This window comes from Empidonax traillii, unplaced genomic scaffold, assembly GCF_003031625.1.
Source record: "Empidonax traillii isolate 1590-97213 ecotype Southwest subspecies unplaced genomic scaffold, ASM303162v1 scaffold27:size3997909, whole genome shotgun sequence".
NCBI classification, from domain to species: Eukaryota; Metazoa; Chordata; class Aves; order Passeriformes; family Tyrannidae; genus Empidonax; species Empidonax traillii.
In genome coordinates this window covers 2037798-2062642 of record NW_020955220.1, presented here as the reverse complement: position 1 = coordinate 2062642, position 24845 = coordinate 2037798, and the positions used below count along the sequence as shown (strand labels likewise).

General features: G+C 35.0%; 1 protein-coding gene across 1 annotated transcript in view; it reads right to left on the bottom strand.

The window, feature by feature from the left end:
* ADGRA1 (adhesion G protein-coupled receptor A1) overlaps positions 1-24845 on the bottom strand; it is a 274315-nt gene that overhangs the window by 227615 nt on the left and 21855 nt on the right. Inside the window, exon 2 of the mRNA XM_027908838.1 lies at positions 4124-4195. Within this exon, the coding sequence (XP_027764639.1) occupies positions 4124-4195 (72 nt within the window). The remainder of the gene's footprint in view (positions 1-4123; positions 4196-24845) is intronic.

Genomic DNA, 24845 nt, shown 5'->3' with positions numbered 1-24845 from the left:
TGATAATCTGCACTAGCCTATGATTCCTTGGGTAATAGCAATGGTTAACCCCACTGACCATAAGTTAAAAAAACCGATAAATACATAAAAATAATTTTTTAAAAAAGTGAACTAATTAACAGATTTTTCTATTTAACATATTGTTCCAATCTATGGAGTAACTATACCATCACATTACATAGACAATTTGTCAGTTGTTCATACCCTTCCGAGTATTTTAACTAAATGAAAGCTTGCAGACTGCTTTCAGAGCTCTTTCAGAGCTTTGAAAGCCCACTTTGCCTTTCTTTTATGGTACCTAGAGCATATGAAAAACCTATTACATGTGTTTGATGCTGTCCTGCTCAGATCAATGCATCTCCTGGGAGGACAGGACACTGATTGCAGACAGGGAAGGCACTGAAACTGAAACTATCATAAGCTGTCAAGTCTTTGCTTCAAGCATCAGATCCAAACTGACTTCTCAGTCTCCTGCATGTGAAGACAGCCACATCCACAGGGTGTATCCCAGAAATGAGTTCAAGGTGCGCATTCCTATTTATGGAATGTATGGTCTGTGGATCTTTTCTGGTTAAATTCCACAAAGCTCTTATATTTTAATAAACCCTTCCTTTACCACACTTGCTTCTAAAATACACCATATAGTACCTAAGTTTACAGTAAGTTTTTATTCTCACATGGTACTTAAGTAACGATATCCACTTCTTAATGCCTCTTGTTAGTACTGCAGCGTAAGCTCAGAGGCACAAAGGCACATCACGCTCCAGATGCCGTAACACATTTGTGAGCCAAATCAGCACAAGGCAGCAATTTCTAGTTTTAGAAAACCTGAACTGTAGAAAGAGACTGCCATCTCTACAGATCACCCATGAGTCACTGTTCATATGCATATAAAAAATAGAAAATGCACCTTTTGTGAGACAATGTTTTTCAAAGCAGTTTTACAACTGCCCAATAAAAATACTATTGTTTCATACATATATTTTGGATGTTATTATATGGTTTTTATTACAGACACCATTACATTACATTCATTTTTGATATTCATAAATTATTATTAAGTATAGTATTATCCATTAGCTCAGTTGGTTAAAGCATGGTAATAATAGCGCCAATGTCATGGGTTTGATCCCTGTATGGGCCATTCACTTAAGAGCTGAACCCAACGATCCCTGCGTGTCCCTTCCAACTCAGAATATTCTTTGATACTGTGATCTATTATTAAAAGGGAAATAGCTGTATCCCTAAACATGCTTTTCCCTGGTTGGATGGTTGTATCCCCTGAAAACAGCAGCAACATAAGACAATCTGAAATGGAAACCCGGTAATTCTCATGCTATGGTTGCACAAAACTGCAATTTTCTGAAAAGTCTGCAGGAGCAAATACAAATCAGGTGCAACCATATTTCAAACAAAAAAATTAATGTACAATATTAGGATTTTACAATAATTTTAGCTTTAGAAACATCAATTCTGTCTTACTCTTAGAATGGACAGTCAAGGGGCAAATAACTTATGTTTCTTGATTTGCTTGATTAAAGTTGCATAAAATAAGGAGTCCCAGTTTGAGACAACTTCTCAGTGAAGTCTCTTGTTTGTGTAACATGCTATTGAGAAATCACCAGAACCTGGGAAGACTGACACTTCTGTAATCCAATTCCTGTTGTTACATGCGCTGAGGAACTAAATAAGAAGGGGAAAGTTGTCACTCTAGTCCAAAAGAGGGTTTAAGCACTCCAAAACTGGGAAGAGCCAGAATATACAAGTTATTCAGTTCCACCTGAAATTTTAATTCTTTAAAGTTTTCAAGTTCAACATTGAATGATTTCATTTTCCACTTCAGCTAACACTCTTCTAGCTCATGATCTCAGGGTATCCATAAAAGAATTACTGGCTTACATGATTCTTGCCTCTATGGCATTCACATTATTTTTTGTTCTGAACAGGAACACAAGGACTGCAAAGCCAAATTACACGAGTAATTCTTAACTCCAGCACGCCAGTGTTCTTAAGTACCTAATCTTGTACACTTAACATTATTTTAAAGGAAGCTGGATTTTCCTGCTACTGTACTTCATAAGATTCTCTGTCTCCCCTTTCAGGCAGGGAATGAGTTTTGGTCCATTTTGAGGAGTCATGAACGCTGACAGCAGTTGCTATCATAGTTCTCTATTTTAAGCACCTGAAGTACTGCTCTGAATAAGCTTCTGTGGAAAAGGCAAAGCTAGGGAAACCTTTGTCCAAGGGCTAGGAGCACTCATCCAGCTGTAGTTCATTCACACTCACCTCACAGTAGACTATTCCAGCTGTTCTCAACCCTCCAGCTGAAACAGGGATTTCACAGATATGGATAAGAAACATGTGGGGCCAGAATGGCCCTCTATGAAACAGAAACAGCGGCTGAACTTGATGAGAATGTCATCACTTGAACTCTAGTCTTCATGGACCACTTATGGATTTTGTATTAACACCACAGCCAAACAGAATTATATACAGAGGAGATGATACTCACTTCTGTAATACTGTGAAAAATCAGCACAAGAAAATGAAAAAGGTTTAGATCATGATGATACTTGAGGCAACACAACTAAGGCAGTTTTTCTGTTTTTTCCCTGTTCTCAGTACTGTTTGAAATACCTTTTCAGGTTGAAGTATTTCTTTCACTAGTTAACTAATAAAGTTCTTAAAAGTGCATGCTGAGTATGATTCCCCAATGTAAATTAAACCTTAAAAAAACCTCCAGAGGAAATGTTTTCCTGTAGTTCTAAACAGTAATGATTTACTTACATTACATTAGAACCTAATTTACTAATTTCCCTTCTTCCAATAAATTTGTAATCCTATCCTATGTTCTCAACAATTTTGTCTAAAATACTTGCAAATTCTTTACAAACCTCATATCAGTGTTTCACCTAAGATTAAATTAGTAAATAATAAACCACTCTTCATGTCATTGAATATTCCCTACCATTTAATACATTAATATCTGACATTTAAAAAGTATTTGAAACAACTATAACCACAGGCAGACAAAATGCAGCATTTCTTCACATAAATTTTCAGATGGTTGGCTTTATCCAATCCCTTCAAAGTGCTTAAAGGATTGCTCCAGACCTTGAAATAAGTTGTTTATTTTGATGTCACAGTTAGAATATCCAAACATCTCAGTATTGTATACTTACCCACCTTATTACACAGCCATAAACAGCATGCATATCACATGCATGTATAGTAAAAATGTTGGCTAAAGTTGATTTTGATATGTAATTTCTTTGCATATGGAAATATTTGTACAACACAGAATATATTCATGCATTTATGAATGCAGCAACTACTTTATATCAACAGCTCAACATAATGAAGGTATTCTTACAAAGCAATGTAAAAATAATTTAGCTTAAGCTGCAGGAGATACTGTAAGATAGGCATGACATAATTACTCATTTTAGGTTACTAGCAACACAAGCTACCTATAGATATAAAAAGTAGACTTTTAGGCCTGCTCACATGATTATTCTCAAACGAGTGGCCTGTATATACAGAAAGTAGTGTTATTATAGTATAGCTGTTACTGCTTATTTATTTCCATTTAAGTTTCCAAATGTTTTCTTACTAACTCGCTAGTTTCTCCTGAGCTCCTCTTCCTCCCTCCAAATACTGGCTAGAAATACATGGTCATGGAGATTTATCAATGTCATCATCTGCTTCAGTGATAAGTACTGTCCAATTTCTTGAGATTATAATTAAAATACAGAAAAAAATAAAATTAGTGTGAATTAAAATGGAAGTACTGGAGACCAATGAGTTAAATAACCCAAACTACATGTCAGGTATATTAGTGTTACCATTACATATACCAGTTTTCACTGTGATAGTGTACATAGTGTAGTACTAGCCCTTGACTGGATGTTTATTTTAGTTCCAAATTGATGGCAGTGCTTTCCTGTATTTTCCACGTCCATCCCCCTGCACTCATTCTTAGGTTGTTTCTTAGCCTGATGACTGCCTAGAAACTCTACTGTGCAGTTCAGAACATCTCAACTTCATTATCTGATGTTGTTTCTATATTTAAAGTACAAAGACTTTTTAATTGAAGGTGGAATGAGGCTGATCAGTTACTCACAGTCTCTCCAGGGATCTCAGCCCGAAGAAAGAGCCATTCTTCAACCCCAAGATCTTGTTGTTACTCAGAATCCTACAAGAAGTCAGGACATAATCTGGTTAATAGAACATGATAATTCCATTGATTTAAAACACATAATTATAGTAAATGACTGCTCTGTAAAATACTACTCACAAAATTCACTGCCTCATTTGCATTTTCTCATCATAGCAGTAAATAAAGATTACCATTTCCCTAAGTGCATAGTTCTTTCTTTATTAAATAAAAGCACAGTCAAGAAATATGTCAACAAATAAATTTTGACTTTCGTCTTGAAAGTTCTAACACTGCTAAATGCCCATAATTCACTAGTAGGTTATAAATGACCACAAAATTACTTGTTGGGCTTCCCAGTCTGCAAAAAGGCAGATAAAACAAAACACAGGTTAAAAACTGTTCAAGATTAGAGGACGATAAAGTCACTTTGCAGGGAGGTAGCAGGGAGGTACAAGAAATGATACCATCAATGGCTGACATACACAGAGAAATATTTGATTTTCTACAGGAGAGACAAACAAAAACAGACAAGTCCAAAAGTGTTTTCCTGTTGTAATCTCTGCATTGTAGAAATTCAGTAATTAAGCTATGCCTGACCCATCAAGCACCACCATCATCACATACACATGGAAACTGGCCCTGCATCCAGGCCACTGAAAAAGTTTTCTATTCCTCCTCTTCATGTTAAACAACTGTTTATTTCACAAGTGGTTCTTCCTAGTTTAGTCGTTTTCCACCACTATATATTCCCAGCTATTTCAGATGCAATACAATGCAAACATGCACTCGTTTTGAAGATGTTACTTAAAAACCTTTCAATATTCTATAGAAATGCAATTTGTTTTGGAAGCTTAAGAAATTGTTTTTTAAATAGACCTAATGATAATGCAATGTGCAGAAGAAATGTTTGTCTCTGAAAAAATCTAATTGCAACTGCTTGAGAAATGAGTCTTTTAATGTAACATTTACAATATATTATACTTCTCTAGTGCACAAAATTACATTTCAAAATAAGATACATAGCTTGCAGTAAGATAGAAAGAAGACCAAAAAAAATTCAAAAGAAATTTTACGCTCTTAACTAGCAAAGTTCAGACCTTTTTAATTGATCTTTTATTTTTTGGAAAGTTTTAAAACAATCTGTTAAAGAAGACTGTCTTAACTTGTCTCACTGCTAGCATTTCCCATTGTATATGAATAGTAAGTGCTTTGCCCCAGCTTATATCTAATACATAAAATCTCGAGTCAAGGTGCAAACATAACAACATGTAACACTGACTCATAGGGAAAGAGAAAATTATTGATGTAGGAAAGTTAAAATACTGCAATGTTAGTAAGATTTTTTTTGCAAGTTATCTCTAAAATTCATACATAAATGTGTATTTTGATGTGACCTGGTGGCTCACTGTGGGCCATCCACATGGAGAACAGAGGAGCTCACCTGGCTGTGCATTATCACACTGTGTTGCTAACGAATACACTTGTGCAGCAACGTAACTCCTCACCCAGAACTGGACAGTATAACCCACAAGTAGCAGTTTGGGATTGATCATGATCAACACACCCGCACATCTGAAAGCACACAGAAGCCTATGCTAACACCAGAAATTAAATATGCTCCATATCTCACAGGATCCTCCTTCTACTTCTCAGATTAAAAATCATAGGCATGACAATAAACATTTATCTAATCTACCAACTCTTTTACCATCATAGGAATACATTTCAGCAGTGACATAAGACTGGTTTAAAATTTAAAATACCTAAACTAGAAAATGGAAATACATGACATGCTCCATCGTTTTATTCTCAATGTTCTATTACTTTATTCTAGTTTTTTACTTTATTATCTCTTTTGAGGCTGCACAGAACTTGAGTCAGTCAAGAAAAAATGAAGACCCAAAATTAAAATTCGCTGGGCTTGGAAAGACTAACATCATAAATTCCACTTAATACTGGGTCATTTTTTATAATATGCTGTGTTACAGAGAGACCATCTTTGGTCTCTGTTACAATGACATTAGATACAAATATTATATTTGGACAACTCTGCATAGACTAATTTGAAAAGAGGCATGCACTTCAGAACTCTCCTCTGGCTTAGATACAACTAGTTCTGTCTTTGAAAAATTTTCATGGTGCCAATTTGTTTTTCCAGCCTTCTACTCATTCTGCCCAGAAAAAGATGGCAGTCTGAACTTTGTTGCCAGTTCCATCAAAATGCAGCACAAGTCAGCTGGTCTCCTACTCCACCTCTGTGCCTCCTTCTGTACAGCTCTACATGTGTAGACTGAAATCAGTATCATTAACCCACATAAAATAAACTCCTACAAATTCAAGAGAACTATCAAACTAGTAATAAATCACAAGATTAAGCAGAGCATTTAGTTCATAAATGGAACACAGTTCATAAATTAGTAAACACAGTTCATATTCTTCAATATTGCTCTCATTTATTTTTATGAAAGATAAACCGAGTCTTGAAAAATGTAACACACACAAAATTAAAAACAAAACTAAACTAAACAAAACAAAACTTAGATATGTAGATCTAGCTATGTAGATCTAGCTATGTAGATTTCAGTTTCTAAATGAAAACTTTCAAATCTTTACACCAGACTTTCACAGAGACTTTCACAGAGATCAAGTTTCAAAAACTAAGTTTCCTTCAGGGTCTCCTATTCTCTACGGTGCCAACTAAAATTCAGGTTTCATAAACAAAGTAATATGGGTACCATAGTTAAAATACAGTTCTTTTTCTGTTCACAATCATAGCTTTAGAGAATCCTAGCATTCCAATAAGGTCCATGGGGAAAAGGACATCCTCTGTAACAACACAAGTTATGTACATTTTATTCAGCTGGTTGGTACTGCTACACAGGAAGAATCCACCTGCTTTTAATTAGCTTTAGTGATGTGCAAGAACTTGCAAAAAGTTGTTATCAAGAAGGATTTGGTTTGCACTGAAGATCAATTCTGTGAATACAATGAATAACCTTTCTGGCAAACATAAATCACATTATTTGTCATATAGTAATGAATCACTTAGTAAACTTTTGATACAACTCATAACATTCTTCTCTTCTGAGGACATTAGCTGTGGGAATGAGGACACAAGAGAGGAAAGTTTTGGTTACAATGTTCAGTATACTAACTCAGAAATGAGATTTAACTAGAGATGATGAAAAATCTTTTCAAGTAATCAATGCCAGGAAAAATTGTAGCTCTTACAGATGCTGACATTACACTGAATAATTCTGTACATTATTTCTTCAGAAAAGTAACAAAATGGACACGAAATGTATGAAGTAGGGCTGAAAAAGAAAGGTCTCTTTTTTCCCTTGAATACAGTCACCTGCTTATAGAGAGATGTTTCTAAATAAAGACATGCAGAAAATTTTCAGTGAAGAGCACCTTTTTATTTTCTGATCTAAAGGTTTGGTGCATAAAGACACGAAAAAAAGTGAAATTCACATATTTGATTTTGGATACCTTAAAATGATAACTTTCAGATGTAACAGAAACTGACTCACTTATTTTAATAAAAGTTTAAATATAGGCTGGATTTTAAAAATGAACCACTGCTATGCACTCACTATGATTAAGCAGTTCTCACATTTTATTTATCTATAGCATTTTCATTTGGTTGTTTTTTGTTTGTTTGTTTGTCTTCTGACGTGATAGTAAATACCAGTAATGAGTCTCACTACACATTGCAACTAGGCAGCTGGTTTAAATAATTATCAATTTCTACCCATGTGCTAAGAATCTCACATTTTTGACATTTTATTTTGGCAGAAGAAAAACTGAGAAAATGAGCACCCTTTATTTCAGTGAAGCTATCTTCTAAACACAAAATCCACCTAAAGGTTTTTGGGGGTTGTTTTGCGGTTGGATTTTTTTTTGGGGGGGGGGGCCTGTTTCTATTTGTTTGGGGGTTTTGTTTTGTTTGTTTGGTTGTTTTTTGTTAAAAAAAAAGTTTCCCAGGGAAGCTTCCTAATAAGTATTTATTTAAAGCTCAGTTTGCAAATTGTCATTGCACAATGTATTAATGATTCAACTCCAAGAACTGAAAATTCAAATCAAGGTACTTTCAGCCCCAGCTCTCATGGGAGACAACTAAAACAGCGCTGGGGAGCAATTCATTAGTTTTTTCATTAGCAATTCATTATCTGATCACTCTGCTGATCAGATACATTATGAACCATTTGCTCACTTCAGCTGACCCTTTCAATCTTATGTCTCTGCTGCTCCTTCTCCCAAAACACTTAGGGGCACAGTTTACCCCAGGGAGAAGATATTAACTCTACTGTAGGTTTGTCCTTTCCTGGCCCTGTGGAACCTTCCAGCACTATTCCTGCATGCTCTGAAGGGATATCATTCAAATACCATCTCCTGACATGCACTGACATCCTAAAGCATGTAATCCATGCGTGTCGTTTCATGACGCAAATGTACAACTCGTGTGCTGCAACAGAGGCTGCACACTATTTCATCCATCCTGCACTGGAACAAACCAAAAAACCTCATGTATACACAAGGACCAAAACTGTGCCAGTGGAGAAGCATGGGCAGTAAATAAGCCATTGCTTCCACTCTCTCCTGGCCCTCTTTCTGTAGCAGCACAGACACACCTATAAGAAAAAATTGTTCTAAAATGCCAAAAGTAATCTCTCTAATTTTCTTTCTTCCATTTGAATTAAACAAGTCACAAATCACAGTTTGCTTAAATTGATTGTACAATTTTTGGTTTTGTGAAGCCATTCAAAGTACAAAATTTTGCAGTCCTGTGCAACGAAGTGTCATTCAACCATAAAACATGTCCGGCATAAGAGAATTTACTGTAGTATTTTAAAAGTATCTAATAAAAAGCTCTCAATCATAATGCAAACAAACTTCAACTTCCTACAACCCCTCATGCAGAGAGAAGGAACCTTTTTATCATGCCTCCAAAGTCAATGGACTTGAGTTCCCTCGATACTAGAGTAAACAAATTCCAAAGCTGAAGCTTCTTCAGTAGGATGGTGTAAAGCCTAAAGCCTGGGAGTTCAGAGCAGTGTATCCACAGAGAAAGTACAACTCAGTTAACCAAATCCAAGACAAGGCTTTTAGATTCCCAAATGCATAGTGAACGTAGAAGGAAGTGTGACCCATTACTGAAAATATGTATTTCCTCTGATAAAACTCACAGGGGAAAATACACAAAAACCACAAGCAAAAAATCCCCACCCAAACATCATGAAAAAAACAGTAAAATGTCAACTTCCACTTGATTTTCTGCTGAGAAGCCCAGGAGCTGGTACAGACCAGAAATGACACAGTCCTGTGTCTAGCTGATAGAACATGTCTAGAAAATTAATCCCTCCAAAATCCTTCCTTTAACACCTACCCACTGAACCCAGCTAAAGGGACACCGAAGTGCTACAGGAAACACCAACCAGAAGACAAACCACACCTGCCCCTGTTGTGCATTTCCTCTTAATTCCTATTTGGTTTTCCATTTCTCAAATAAAAAGGTGTGTTAGATAGAACCAAGATAATTTGCCAAAAGATAGAAAGCTTGGTCCACTAAGTCTGTATATCTGGGACCACTGTGCTGGGGCTGAGTTCAGAAATTGTGTTTCAAGTTCTGCAGTTTCTCTTACACACTAACTTAAGATCAGGCAAATGGGAATATCTTTTCTTTTAAAATACCAATTTAAGTATGAATAATAGTTAATAATTTTTCATGGAAGGCTGACAATAATTGACATGTTGCAGTTTAAGCCATTTGTTCTCTTTACATGTGGTTAGATATAAAGGGAGTGTGAGCAGACATCCTGTGAAATCCTTGGACAGAATGATAGGGAAAAATGTATTTTATTTCTTTATGCTATCAGAATAAGACCAGAATAATTTATATTGTCATGCTACAGTGTAAAATAAAAACCTAAGTTTTATCAAAACTTTAACTTTTTTTAAACCTTTCTTTTAAGGTTTCAAAACCCTTCTCAGTAAATCAGAGTATTATTTATTCCCACAACATCCATAATTCACTGAGAGCTGCACCACAGGAACAAATTAAGAAGTAGCTTGAACCACAAACATGGCAGGAGTAGAAAAGAAAAAAGGATTCCTTCTTTTTGTGCCACACATGTAGAAACATGGAGCTATCATAAAATACAGGTAGTACCAGCACTTTACTTTTCCCACTCCAAACTGAAAACCACAACTGAGCTGCCCCTAGGACTTGAATAGATTAATATTAGAATTATACAGATAAACTGAGAAAGAAGTCATAGAACAATAACAAAACTGATTGAACAAGTGAAAAGAGAAGAACGACTGAAAACAGAACTGACAGCTCACGAGATGAATGGGGTGTGGTGGACATCTATACAGTTTGATACCCAAACAGAAAGGAGGAAGAAGTTGTAAAGATATGAGAATTATTTATCAATTCAGTATACATCAGTATTTGTGTACAGTAATTCAGAGTGCCTGCTTCTCTGACTGACTTTGAGAATATCAAAAATTTGAAAAGCATAAAGATAAGTTATCAGAATACTAAAGATGAATATAATGCTTTAAAGGGAAACCTCTCTTCCCGAAGGGGATTGTGGCCCATTGTATTGTCTTTTCAAACTAAACAAAGTGTATGGTCAGCATTCTTAAAAGGAATCAGACAAAAATCTCATAGGAAGCAATAAAACCCAGTCTTTCATCACCTCTAATTCCAGCTGGTTTTATCATTAACACATACCAGCTATTGTTAAACCCATTCACTTGCAGCATAACCAATCCTAAGCATTAGTGAAAACGGAAAAATATTCAAAAATTGCCTTCTGTTGTAGATAGCAAGTTCATGTGGGAAAAAAACCACAAACAGCTACAGCCAAAAAGGCAATAACAGCTTAGTAATTATCATTCTAACTAGCACAGTACCAGCAGAACTGCTATTTCCAGATCTTGACACTACATGATGATAGCAAAAGAAGCAATCAAAGCATAAGCATCAAGAAACTTCCATTTAGGTAATTATTTATTTAAATGAAAATCCTTCCAAAAGTGCAAAGTAATGCTAATAGCCTGTCATACATTTAATGGAATGTAGGAGTAACTGTAGCTGACCACTCATATTATGGAAACACAACACTGCTTTTGTGGAAAATCACTGTTCCACAGCCCCATTCTCAGTAATTCAAAGTATAAGGCAAAACTCTTACTTTTTTGACTATGTTGTTCATACTGGTGGCTTTTCATCAACAGTCCTCTTGGGTGATGCAAGAGACTGCTAGGTCACATTCAAAATACCAAAGCCAGAAAGTTCTTGCATTAATTATCACACCAACTGATTTAATTAGGTAAAATCATATTCAAGAGCCTTTTTGTGTAAGCAACATCACAATTCAAACAGTAAAAGAAAATATTATCATCACTAGCAGGACACACAACTCATTCTCTCCCTAACACTGGTTTAGTGGTATTAATGTATTAACAAAAGGAAGCACCAAGGTCACTTTCAAATAGAAATTTTAATATGAGTTCTTAACAGTGGGGGAGTTAAAGAGTTTTCAGCTCTTGAAACAAGCCCACTCCACTACAGGATGATATTAATTAACTGAACAGGGCAAGAAGCAGTAGGAATCAAAGCATTACTAATAGGACTGTAAGTACTTCAGAAAAGAAATGTACTTGTCTATTTTATGACTTTTGTCAAGCACCAGCAAATTTCTGTACTAGATGATCCTATTAAAACTTTTTTTACACAAGAACTTTAAGGTCTAAAGGTTATTTTTATAGATCAGTGAACAGCCAGTGTCATACAGGATTCTCTGCTCAGAGTTTAATCAATTGTATTCAATAAAGTCAGTAGCTGGAAAACTTATGTCATTAGTGGATGATTGTAGAAAAAGGCTTGACAATATAAACAGTACGTAGACTAGAATTATGCAGTGCTATTTTCTAAAATCACATAATATTGAGCTGAACACAGAATGTGAGTATATAAAAACGTGATGAATCATTACTATTTTATTACAACATGTACACGTATTTATAACATCATTAAACTGTTTGGATAAATCCTACTTTTATAAGTTTTGAACTGGAGTGCAGATAACTTTTTCAAATGTAATTTAAAAAAAGCCACCAACATATGATCTTTCTATAAGACAGCATTTTCTTTTGAAGAGATAATTTTATCTAAGTGTACTTTTGGACTACGTCACTATACCTACCATGTGCATAGTCCTTACATAAGAGATAGTTAAGTGTTTAATGGGTCCTCCGGAGTCTAGCAAAATAATTTACATGAATTAAATTCACCACGTGCATTAGTTTTTGAAGATCAAAGATTCTATTGTCAGCATTTTCTTTGGAGGAAGAGAGGAATTGTTCAAAGCTCCCTCTACAATAAAAAGGAAATCCTTATGTCTGAACTTGCAATAAAACACCATTTCTAAAAGCATATGTAGGCAACTGGTGACAGCATGGGTCTGCATGCCTTGGTTTTGCCTTTGAGTCATCGCACAATCTTCATAAAATGAATATACATTTAAAATCCATTTTTAGTGGGAAAAATGAGACTGATACAGAATATGAAAAAAATACAAGGTTCTTCCCCACTGAGTAAGACTCTGTAATATTCAAATTGATTTAATGAAGTGATTGTTTATGGGAGAATTAGTTTTAGATGTGCTTTTCATTCAACTCAGTTGATACTGTGTGGAAATTACATTCATATGTTTGTTGGTTTCTCATTCACACTTTTATACAATTCACAAACAGCAATAGTGCAAACACCAGGAGTAGGAGAACAGCTGAGAGAACAATGTGCAGACTTGAGCATTTCAGCATGCTCGGCACCAATTAGACAAGAGCTGAGCAACATCTTTATCCTATAGGACATGAATTTTTACACTAATTTCAGTGGGATTAAGAAGTTTATTTAGCTCCCCATTTCAAAATGGGGAAATTACTGCAGTGATTTGCCACTGTGATTCATGGCAAGGTCAGCATAACCCTTCTTCTCTCCTGGGTTTATACTCTACTGCTCAGCCAAATAATCATCAACATCCCAAACCGCCTTGCAGCTCTCACAGGTGGGCCAAACCCATTATTTACATTACTTACAATACAATCAGGAGGTTTTATTCTAAAACCAAATTTTTAATTCTTATGTTCAAGAATTTTAACAAGATTGTCAAATAAATTATTAAAATAATTAAAATTTTTATAAGAAATAACCTTTCATAATTTGGATTTTACTATAACTTAAATCTAAGTCATTTTGGAAAAGGAGTCATATTTCCTGAGTCACCATTCCTTATTTATTACAGTTCTTATTTTACCTTTTCTTTCCTTCATAAGATCTTTTCAGCACTATTCTTCTTTAGCCAATTGGTCTTCTTTTAAACCCTGAAACACCCATTTTGCTTTCCCCAGTTTTGCTAATCTTGCACATATCTCTAAAACAGCACTATAAAGTCTCCATATTATTTCTGAGAACTGTACTCAGAATTGTCTTCAAAATGCTCATGTGTCTCAATTACTACAACAGTTAAGAAGTAACAATTGCTGAATATAAATCCAGAAAAATACTGAGAAGTTTCCATCTGAGTAATTCTTTTGATTTTCCCCCAAATTGATTTGTTCTTATAATGGTTATAGCTTAACTCAAAGGTTCTTCTGGGACTGTAATTGTGCTTTGTGAAAGAGCTATCTGCAGTAGTACTTTTTTTAAAATGACGATGTGTATCTTCTGGTAATTCAAAAAAATACAGAACTCATTCTGGATCCTGAAAAAAAGACTGGTCTGATAACATTAAGCAATTCCTAGATGAATTTGAAAAGAAACTCTTTTCTCATAAGGATATATTTTAAAGAGCTAGGTTATGAAATCTATACTGTTTGTTCTATTTTGCCTCAACCAGTAGGACTGCATGTCAGAAGGCTACTCTCAGTCTTCCATTTGGTTTCAAAGACTGAAAAAACAGTTTCAGCTGCTAATAGGAAGTGACAAAGAAATTTTTCTAAAGTACTTCAGACAATTACTGATACATGCTCTGGCAGACTGAGAGCCCAAAATTTTAAACAGTTGGTAGGAAAGTGAACCCCACATGATGCATACAGTCCATTATACCAGTTTACAGTTCTTTTGGATTGCTTTAAGGCTGAACAGTGGTTTAAAAAACAGATTTGGGTTAGCATCCAGTTGAAATAGAAAGTGCAGGATCACATGATTTATATCTACAAATCACCTAGACTGGGAGGGACCTCCAGAGGTCATCCAGTCCCACCTCCTGCCCAAAGCAGACGCAGTTTGATGACAGAACTGGTCGGAGTGGTGAAATGCTGACACTCTTTTTGTAACTGAGACATTAGCCATTGTGGATTATTTTGGCCTTGAGCACTATTTCTAAAGTGGACTTTAATAGATAGAATACTCCCTTAAAAATTTTAATTCAGACAGCACACAGGTACTCTGCTCTACACCTACTGCAGAGACCAGAACATTTATACTAGGGGTTATACATCAAAGTCACCAATTTGTAGCCCACAGGCTGAATGTGTTTTACATCTGTGACAACGCTTTCCTTTAAAACAGTTTCTTTCAGGATCCATATGTCACAAGTGAGACCACAAAAGCAACAAATCCCATTTCATAACAAACCCCAGTTCTATACTGTCCACCTAATCAAATTGGAAAACTATTGGAAAATAACATTTATTATAAATAATCCTTACAGATTATCCATTGCTTCCAGCACTAATTAATATTATTAAAGTGTTTACTTCAAAAATTCCCTATGTTAATATTTTATTGAATATACATACAGAAAGAGCATTTACTGAATTCTTCTAGAAATAATTAAGCCATCTTTTTATTTCCAATTTGGAATTATAAGGTGTGCCAAATCACTACACAGATTTAACTATTATAAGTAGAAAACTCTATTTACTTAGCTAAAGGTACTAATTTTAAGCCTAAGAAAAGTCCTCATGTCTTACATCTCAAAGAGATTTTGCACTCTTGAAGGGCAATATGGTGACCTTAAGAAAATGGGCTAAAAGATTCTCCTAAGATGTTTGCGAAGGCAGTTTTCACCCCATGTAATGAATGTAACGCAGCAATCATTTCAGTCCATCTACCCCTCAGCTTCCAAGCTAAGTGGTCAAAGACAGTCTCACTTGTGATTTGTCTTTTTTTAATCTCAGTCTCACATGCTATCTATCGTCTCAGGTACTTAAAACTGTCTTACCAAGGCTGTGTTGTTCAATATTTGATGTTCTTTCCATTTTAGCTATAGCCACAATCTTTCAAATAAAGCTTTCAGCACAACTGTTCAAAACACTGGTATAAATAATACAAAGACACCTAACATTTGATTCCATTTCCATTACACAAATAACTTTTTCCTACCTGGCTTTGTGTCTGTTTCTTTCACATTAGTCAATGTTCAGCTCATTCAACCACCTTTTGTTTGATACTCAATTGTGAATATTCAGCTTTACCTCATGGTGTGCATTTCTGCCAAACTGCTCCGCAAACATTTAGCTGTACAATAACTGTAGCTGAATGCAATGCTTTTAAAATAATAAACTCTGGCAGCAATATTCACAAGGAATTCCAAAGCCTTTGCAGGAAATCATGTCCTGAAGCAATCACAGCTATGCTAAATGAAACTCAGTTATTCCTAGTGGTTTCCCAATTCATTTCTTTTAGTGGTTTTAAAAGTTTTCCTAAACTAATGCTGACAGAATAATTTATTATTTTTTCAGAAGTGTCTTCAGATCCTTGAATAAATAATAAGAGTGATAACACCTTTCAGGGACACATGAAATTACATGAAAGGCTAAGTTAGATCAGTTGCACTTACTTACTTTTTAAAAACAGAGACCATTTCAGAAAGAGCAGAAGAAATAAAAGGCACAAAAGAAACAAAAGCAGAGTCAGAGAAGAGAATATGAGTACTAAAGTAAGTTAAAGACTGTTTTTTCTGATGTACATACAATTAATGAGCTATTTACTAAACAGGTCTACAAGTGATACACAACTTTTTTTCTTTAGGAAAGCAGCATGATCTGTTTGAAGTAGAATGACCAAAAGAGATCATGTCCTTAAATAATGCCTAAAATAAATAGCTTAGACATTTACGCTGTGGGTAAGCTCCTGTCAGAGTAACAGACAGTGGCGTGTACCAGTATGGATGATGCATTATCCACAAAAAACAAGTACAAGAAAGTACAGAGAACAAGAGACAATTCTAGTAACAGCCAAAATCAGCATGGGCAGCCATCTGTTTCTTTTCCATTAAAATACTATTTTCTCATTTATAACTGTACTACATGCAACAGACATAGTTGTTATTTCTTTACTATTTATATGCACAAGTGACACTTATCAGATAATCATTTTGTGCTTACTCTGTTAGCATAGGAGATAGCTAATTATAGCATTTAAGGCAGCAAGTAGCTAGTACAAATAATCAGTCCCATTACTGAATTTAGATTGAAACCATGCAACATATCCTAAAGGCTGCTAGATGATACCCAAAAAAGGTCTGTAACATACACGCTCTGGATTATCAAATAAGGTTTGTAACATTGAACTTGAATATTTCAGTGCTGTTTCAATCATAGAGTTTCCCCCTCTATGTTATTACAATGGCTAAAGAGAGAGTAAATATGATAATTTTCCTTCAAGCTTCATAAATATCTATTTCTGCTGTGTTTCTTCTATTGAATTTATCTAACTTTAGTATTCCTTGCTTGTTAGGCCCCTTTCTCTGAAATCTGTTTACTGACCTTCCATCAGACTCCAGTTTCTTATAGTTCATCAGAAAGGCATTTACAGAAATACAGAAATTGATGCTACAAATTAGCCTCAATAAGTGCCACAGAATAGTTAAAAGATATCAGAAGTCCTCCTCTTCCAAGTTTTCTGAAAGTTTTGTGTATTAAAGATTAGGTAGAAGCAGGAATTTCATTTCCAAAAAAAAAACTCTTTCAAGATTGTAACACAAGCACCAACATATACTTCAAATATATCTTCTTTTAGGCACCTCTAGACTAAAAAGAAACATTCTCATTCCAAATCTTTCACATAAGACAAGCAATCAAGAACTAATTGCTCCTGAGTAAAACCAACTATATTCAGTATAGGCTAGGGATAATATTAATAAGAATAGCTCAATGCCCTAATTATGTATTATTCTAGTCTAACCAATATGAATATTTATCTAGTATAACAGAACATTACCTTAAAGCATTTCACAGCAAGATAAGCACACACTCCCATAAGAACAATATACCTGAAGCCAAGCTTAACACATCCACATCAGTTGTCTACCTACAGCAATATTACCTACTGTGTCATGCTCTGATTTGCTTTTCCATTCATTTAAAAAATGTTTCTATACCTATAACATGCGTCTTATTTCAAGATGACAACTCTAGAATTACTTTTTGATTAATATGGCACTTTTTAAAATCTCCATCTCTGAGAGGTCTGGTTGTCAATTTTCTTTAAAACAAGAAGTTAACAGATAATGTGGATTAAAAAAAAAAAAAAAAAGAAAAAAAAAAGGCAAAAAAACCCTGTGACCCAAGTGTGACATCTAGGCCCACCAGACGAACCCTTAGAAAAATAGCTCTTTTTTTTCCCCAAAAAAATACCCTGAGTGATAACTTCTGCAATGCTTCCTTCCTCCCCCTCAAACTCTGAAACTCTGCGTACTCTACTGTAACAGACCTCGGAATCCCAAAACATAACAATTTGCCTGACATGGCAGGAGCCCCACACTCCCCTGCCACAGGAGCAGTTACCCCTGCAGTACACTCCATTCCTTTCCTCTGCAGCTCACAACAAACCTTTGGGATTGTCAACTACTTTTGAGAAGCGAAAGAAGCCAGGATTCCCCAAGCACACGAGCAGCGTGGCAGGACTCGACACAGCCCCCATGTATCTAGGACTGGGAAAACGCCAGGACCTGCTGATGGCTGAGCCCACGTCCACAGGGCATTCACACTCACCCAGAGCTTTCTTCAGGTAGCAATAAGTCAGAAGCAGAATAAGAATTTGGGAATCTCATCAAGCAGCTTCATTTTAAATGTCCATGGCTCCCTGAGGGTTCTTCTCACGGGAAAATATTCAGACTGTTAGCTCTGAAGCACTTCTTAACTAAAAGCCATACAAATGCTGATGAATAATCCAATACTAGATACAAGCATGACTTCAAATTTCTGTAACAAATAAATAGAAACTTATGTTTCCTGGATGTTATTTTCACACTTCTGTCTACAAAGACTCTATTTGTAAATTTCTGTCACTTCAGAGTTATAGATGTTGGAAATGTACCACTCAGAAATGTTTCCTTTACCAGATTAATCACTCCTACAGAAGGGATGAGTTGTTACCTTTCAGACACTATTGTGTAGATACTTAGACATTATCTTGGGATTCAGCAAAGCCAAGACAACTGGAATTTTAAACTGCTTTTGATGTTTCTTACATCTACAGTAGTGAATGACACAACAGCCATCTACTGTGATGCATGTGCATCTGAAGACCATTATCATGCTGTGTGTACTGAAAATTTGTTTAAACCTTAAAGTACTACACTAAACCAACTTCATATAGCCAGGACCAAAAGAGAACCATAGAAAAGTAAAAGGCAGTATCTGCTGATCCTTTTTATTACTCTAATATGCATACTAGAGGATATAAAAATATATAATTTCTTACTCTGAAGGCATTTTCCTTGGCCAACAGAATTTTCTTAACCTTCTTTAAGGGAACAGATTTTCAGATATTTAAAATGGCAAACTGCCTTAAGAATTATGCTAAGTGTCAAGGGTTATTTTTCATTGCAAAGCATTCTCTCACTGGTTATAGCAGAATGGAATTAATACTATATTTATTTTGCAATAATCTGTCTGGATATGAGCATAGAACATGAATAAACACAGGATTTCAAGGTCCCTTAGCTTCCAGTGCAAAATAAAATAGATCAGAAGCAAAAGAATAATGGAAACAAAAATATTTAACTTTCACACAGGCTTGAAGATCAAAAACAAAATCCAGAGTGATCCAGTAGAAGCAAAAAGTAAGATGAGCTTGACTAGGTCCCTACCCCTGGGAGCTCTATTGTTCATTTTTTTATAAAGCACATCTAAGTATTCTTTACTCTTAAAATTACACCCATTTCTCTAAGTATTATTATTCCACAGAAAGTCAACCAAAGTACCAGAAAGAGAATTATTCATGTGGTTTTGGACTTCTGGGTGAGTTGGCAAAAAAATCAAATTTCCGGAGTTTTAGGCTACAGCTCTCCCTCCCCCTTCACTGATTTCAACCTGAGCATTAGGACAAATGAGAATTGCAGAGCTGAGAACTACTATGAGAAAAAAAACTCTGAGCAAGAATTAGTTGAGATGCGTTAGTCAACTCAGGAAAGCTAAAGACAACTCTAGCATTGTTTAGGCAAAGCTAATTTCACCCTGAGCTTCTAAGTAAATAACTATGTATGAAAGTCAATGCATATACATATGTTCATTTTACAGATTCCATTAAAACAGTTACATTTCAGTAAAACCATACCATCTCATCTTCATTTGATAGAAATTCAGCAACAGCATGACGTGGTTTGATCAGACAAGATTAAAAGGATGGGAATATGGTACACAGAGTATTGACTTTGCAATTTCACTCTGTGAAGCCTGAAATCACTTCCACTTAGCAGATGCTTTGAGCCAAAAGACTTAAAATCTAGTACCAGAAAATCTGGCTGCTGATCCACAGAGTTCACCATAAACTGAAAGGCATCAGCAAAGAAATCCTGCCTCAGAACACATCTCCAGAACTCCATCAAGGTGTCAGATGTCTGCTATATTCTAAGCTCTCTCTTCAGTGTAGAGAATAAATCAAAAAGATTGCTGGACTCCATGACACCTTTACAGAGTGCTTTAAGTACCTGGGTTTGAAAGGAAGATTTTGACTGTCAAAATTTCTTTACATATAATCTCTATATATTTGAAGGGCACAAGTTTTGAAAATTTACAGCCATTCTTGTAGATTAAGATGACAACTGAACTCAGCTTATGATGAGTGCTTTCATTTAATGGGTGTAACAGCTCATGGCATTGGCTGCATTTGGAATTGGTGCAGGAAGGGTTAAGTCAGTTGTCACTTGGTGAAATTTTTACATTGACTTTTATGTAGGTACTTGGCTATTAAAAGCAATGAGAATCTGTGGTGGCATTCATTGACCTTTCCTCCACACCTAATACTGCCTGACAGAAAGACTTAACTTAGTCTCTCAATTATAAATTGCCAGTCTGCTCTCACTCTGATCAACTAAATCATCTGTGGTATTAAAAACAAAACCTCCCCTGTACCTGCCTTGGCAGTAACTCTCATGAAAACATTCACTCTTGGGTAAGTCTTTTAGCTTGCACCAATCTTTTACAGTGTGATAAATCACTGTTACTACAGTTTGTGTGACCGCAAACTCATCTTAAAGTAGATGAAATCACATTTCCAATTATGGTTTGCACTCCAAAATAAGATGGTTACTCTTGTAAACCTTTTAAAGACTGTTTCTAAAGTTGATTTCAGAATTTGAAGGACCTACTGCTAGCACTAGAGCCTGCAATCAGATACTTGCACAGCTATAACATCTGTTCAACTATCAAGAAAGAGGGGAGGAGGAGAATAATATGAATAAAATAGCAAAATTGACGCCTAACAACTTCCTGAAATACCTTAGAGTTGAACTGAATAAAAGAGTCAACTACCAACTTCACTTGGAGAATGGCAAAAGAATATAAAACCATTGAGGATGCAGTTACCACCACCTGACCCAGCAATACAAGTATTTTCAAGATTTTATAGATTTCACCGCAGACACTGATTCTGTCTATAATAGATTAGTGCTTTTCAGATTGAGTTATTTTTTCTTCAATTTATCTCTATTTTATATATTTTTAAAGCTTGCGGCATTATTAAAGAGCAAGTAACACAGGTTACAACATTCCCTCGCATGTGACTGACTATAGAACAACAATCACAGGGCTGCTCTGTACAATGTACTTTGCTGGTTTTTTGTTTAAGACATCTCTTTTATCTTAGGTATTATTTCTGCTTTTGTACATTTACAAAATGAAAAGAATAATTTTAAAAGAGGTTTAAAAATTACAACAAGACTGTCTTCACATCTGAGCCTGATACTTTCAAAATCATGTTAAACTATACTGGTTTATTACTTAAGTCTCACTGAAATCTAGATCAGTTCAGAAATCTTTTTTCATGTTTCTAGGCAATTGCTCACCACATTAAACTCCTTGCTCAGAGCTAAAATATTCTCAGAGAGTACCCATTTTACCGATGCAGAATATCAATGTATATGCTTCAGGAACCTTCATCAGAACAAGCTTAGCTCAGCATCTGCAGTGAAATGTGGAAGTGAGGTCCTAGACTACAGGCAACAGCCAGAAGAGGCCAATGGAAGAAGACCCAGGAGAGAGGCACTGAGGCAAATAACAGGATTAGACTTAAATTATAAAAGTGAATTGATTTTTTATCACTTTCTCACACTTTTTAGATTTCAGTATTCTCTTCAGAAATGCCCAAGAGACAGATGTTTTAATGAATGTCCCAGAAAGTTTCAGCATATTTACCACAGTCAAATAAAGAACAGATTTAGTAACCTAACAAGAGGTACCTCACTTAACTACTTGATCACCCTTCTTCTAAAGCATCCAGGGTTGCAATTTTATCCAAATGATACACTAGAACTATAAAAAGCTCCTTGGCCTGCAAACTGGATCATCTCACTACCATCTGTAAATCATCAACTAACCACTGACTAGTCAGCAGTTACACATTTTAGGTAGCAATTTATTACATAATTGTTTTAAAAGATATATACTAAATTATTTTGGGCTTTAAGAGGCATGCAAGAATAAGATTAACAGAGTTCTTATTTAGCTTGAATAGAAGTTAAATGACATTGCCTGTATCAACAACTTTATGCAGTACACTTGATACTATTTCATTTATATTTCTTTAAGCTTGCCACAAGATTTTATAAGCTGTATAAGCCCAAGGCATATAATATTCATAAGAAGTGTAAAATTTCTAGCTGCATAGTTTATATTGCATAATTTTGCAGCTGCATAGTTCAGAAAGAATGAGCAGCAAAAATCAACAGCAAACCACCACTACCCTCATTCATTCCCCAATGAATTACAGCTTAAAGAAGTGAAAATTCCAATATCTTACTTTCTAACATGCAGCATAACTTCAAAAAATACAGTAAGTTTGCATTCCAACTGGACACAATTCTTTTCAACATTCACCCTGTTGCCAGAAAAGGCAATCCAGCTCCTAACAGTTCCATAAGCTCAAAATAAAGGTGGAGCTCTTGGACATACTGCTTTGGAATGTTAAGTCTGTAAACCCGGCAAAGAATTTTCTATATTTAGGGGTGGTTTTGATTCTCTAATAAAAGGAATACAAATTCCTAAATCCTACAGTGATATTATGAACATTCAAGACAGTTTTCTAAACATCAATGACGTGCCTTTATCATTAAGTTTCTTCAGCTTTACTACTAGGTTTAAAAAGAAAGAACTTTCATAAAGCTGATTAAATTTTTCCTAAGCTATATAGTTTCATAAATATGTTTTCATGAAGAAAGAAGAGCTCTTGAACTTGAGATGGGCAGCTTTGGAATCCAGAAATTCAATTTCCTTAGAGAATATCCAAAAGCCACATTACAGGAAGCTATGGTTCCTGACTTAGAGGAAGTGGAGGGAAGAAAAAAGTAAAATAACAAAATGTGCAGCTGACCTGAACTTGCCAAAAAAATCAAAATAAATATTTCCCTGCATATATTGTCCTGAGCACATGTTGCATTATAAAGAGCAGCTGACATGCACCAATAAATAAAAAGGGTATGAACCTTGTTTAATATATCAACACTTAGCAAATTAACAAACAAAACCAGCAGCATAAGCTAACTACTTCCATCAGCATTCACGAGGGGTTTCTTGCATTTTCCTTACATTTAAAATACATTTCTGATTGGTTTTGCTAGTAAAATACAGGACTTATCTTGCTGATTGATATATTTTTTTGTACATTGACAAACCTGTTTCTGAGCATGTGAAGTACTGCACACTTCAAAGAAAAGAAAAAAGTCCCACATTATTTCATGTCCATCCCCAGTAAGCTTATTACTCCAAAGCATCAATTAATGTATGCCTGCAGCACTTTTAATCTGCTCCAGGGTAAACATATTTTCTCATTGTACATTTCTTTTTCCAAATTTCCTTTTAAAGCATATTATGTGCTCTGACAATGCCAGTCCCAATATTCAGATAGAGTTTATTTAAGTACAGCAATTTGTCTTTCACGTCAACTAAAATCACTGCTTCATTAAGGTACTTCTATTTCAATCAAAAAACTTCGTCTCAGAGTACTTAACTTGGTTTCATTTTTTATACTGCAGTGGTAAACATTTCTGCATATAGTATTTTTCATAAGTAACTCTTGTGCCATACTTAAATTTTACTTCCCTCACCTCCTTTCGAATTTCACTAAAAGCTCCCTCTTAAGTTTACTGCTCATTATATCCTGTCAATGTATTTGTTTGCTCTTTATGCCAATGCATCCATGTTATTCCCTTTTCGCTTACAGGGGATGATGTCTCTAGTCACTCACCAAAGTTCAGAGTATTAAGTTTCTTGACACTCATTTGTGTCAAAAAGAAGTCTGAAGGGCTGTAAGTAGTCTTTATAGAGTCCAAGTGTAAAAATTTATCAGATTAGGTTTTTTTGTTCAAATGCAAAAATATTATTGCATCACAGAAAAGGAAAAATGGAAGCTTGGTCTTTCCAAATTAACTGATTCAGCAAAATTATTTAAATTGAGACCTGTTGTTGTTTTTTAAAAAGAGAAATATTGTTATATTATGAAATTTGTATGTTAAAAGAAGTTAAAGTAAAAATTGAGGGGTTTAATCCAAGAGTTCCCAACAGGCAAATAGTGATATTTCATCAGCACTCAGTAGGTAAAAGTGCAAAACGCGAACAGTTTTAAAATACGAAGTGTGGACTAAATTCTGCCAGTCCTTATGCCTGCCAACGATAACATTTGGTCCTACCTCTTCTCTCCTGAGAAATAAAATAAAAAAATTTACTTTTTCTTGGTTCAGTGCATAAGTATCTAATAAAAGTATCAAAAATAATGATATATGATAATGACTTGTGTGTAAAAAAACTACTGTGCCATTAAAGTATTAAAATACATTCTTCATTTAATTCTCTTCTAACATAGTTAAAATCCATGTTCTTACAACTATATAAAAATAAGATTCCAGGTAATTTTGATTTATCAGCATCTAAGAGGTTTCTTACTTCTTTATACTTGAAATCTTTCTTTGAAGGTTAATTCATTGGAACTGTTGGCTTCCTTCTGGGAATAATTTTTTCTTGTCTCCAGACTTTCAAAATATTATTGCTGTAATTAACATGGATTTGAAGACTTGATATTACTGCACTGCTTTCAGAGTCTACTGAATACATTGTACCAATCAACTTATTCATGGAATGAAATGACAAAGGTAAACACACAACCTTGTTGATGCAATATACTAATCCAGCAGCTATCAGACATAAATCCGCATAAAAGAGTTGTGAT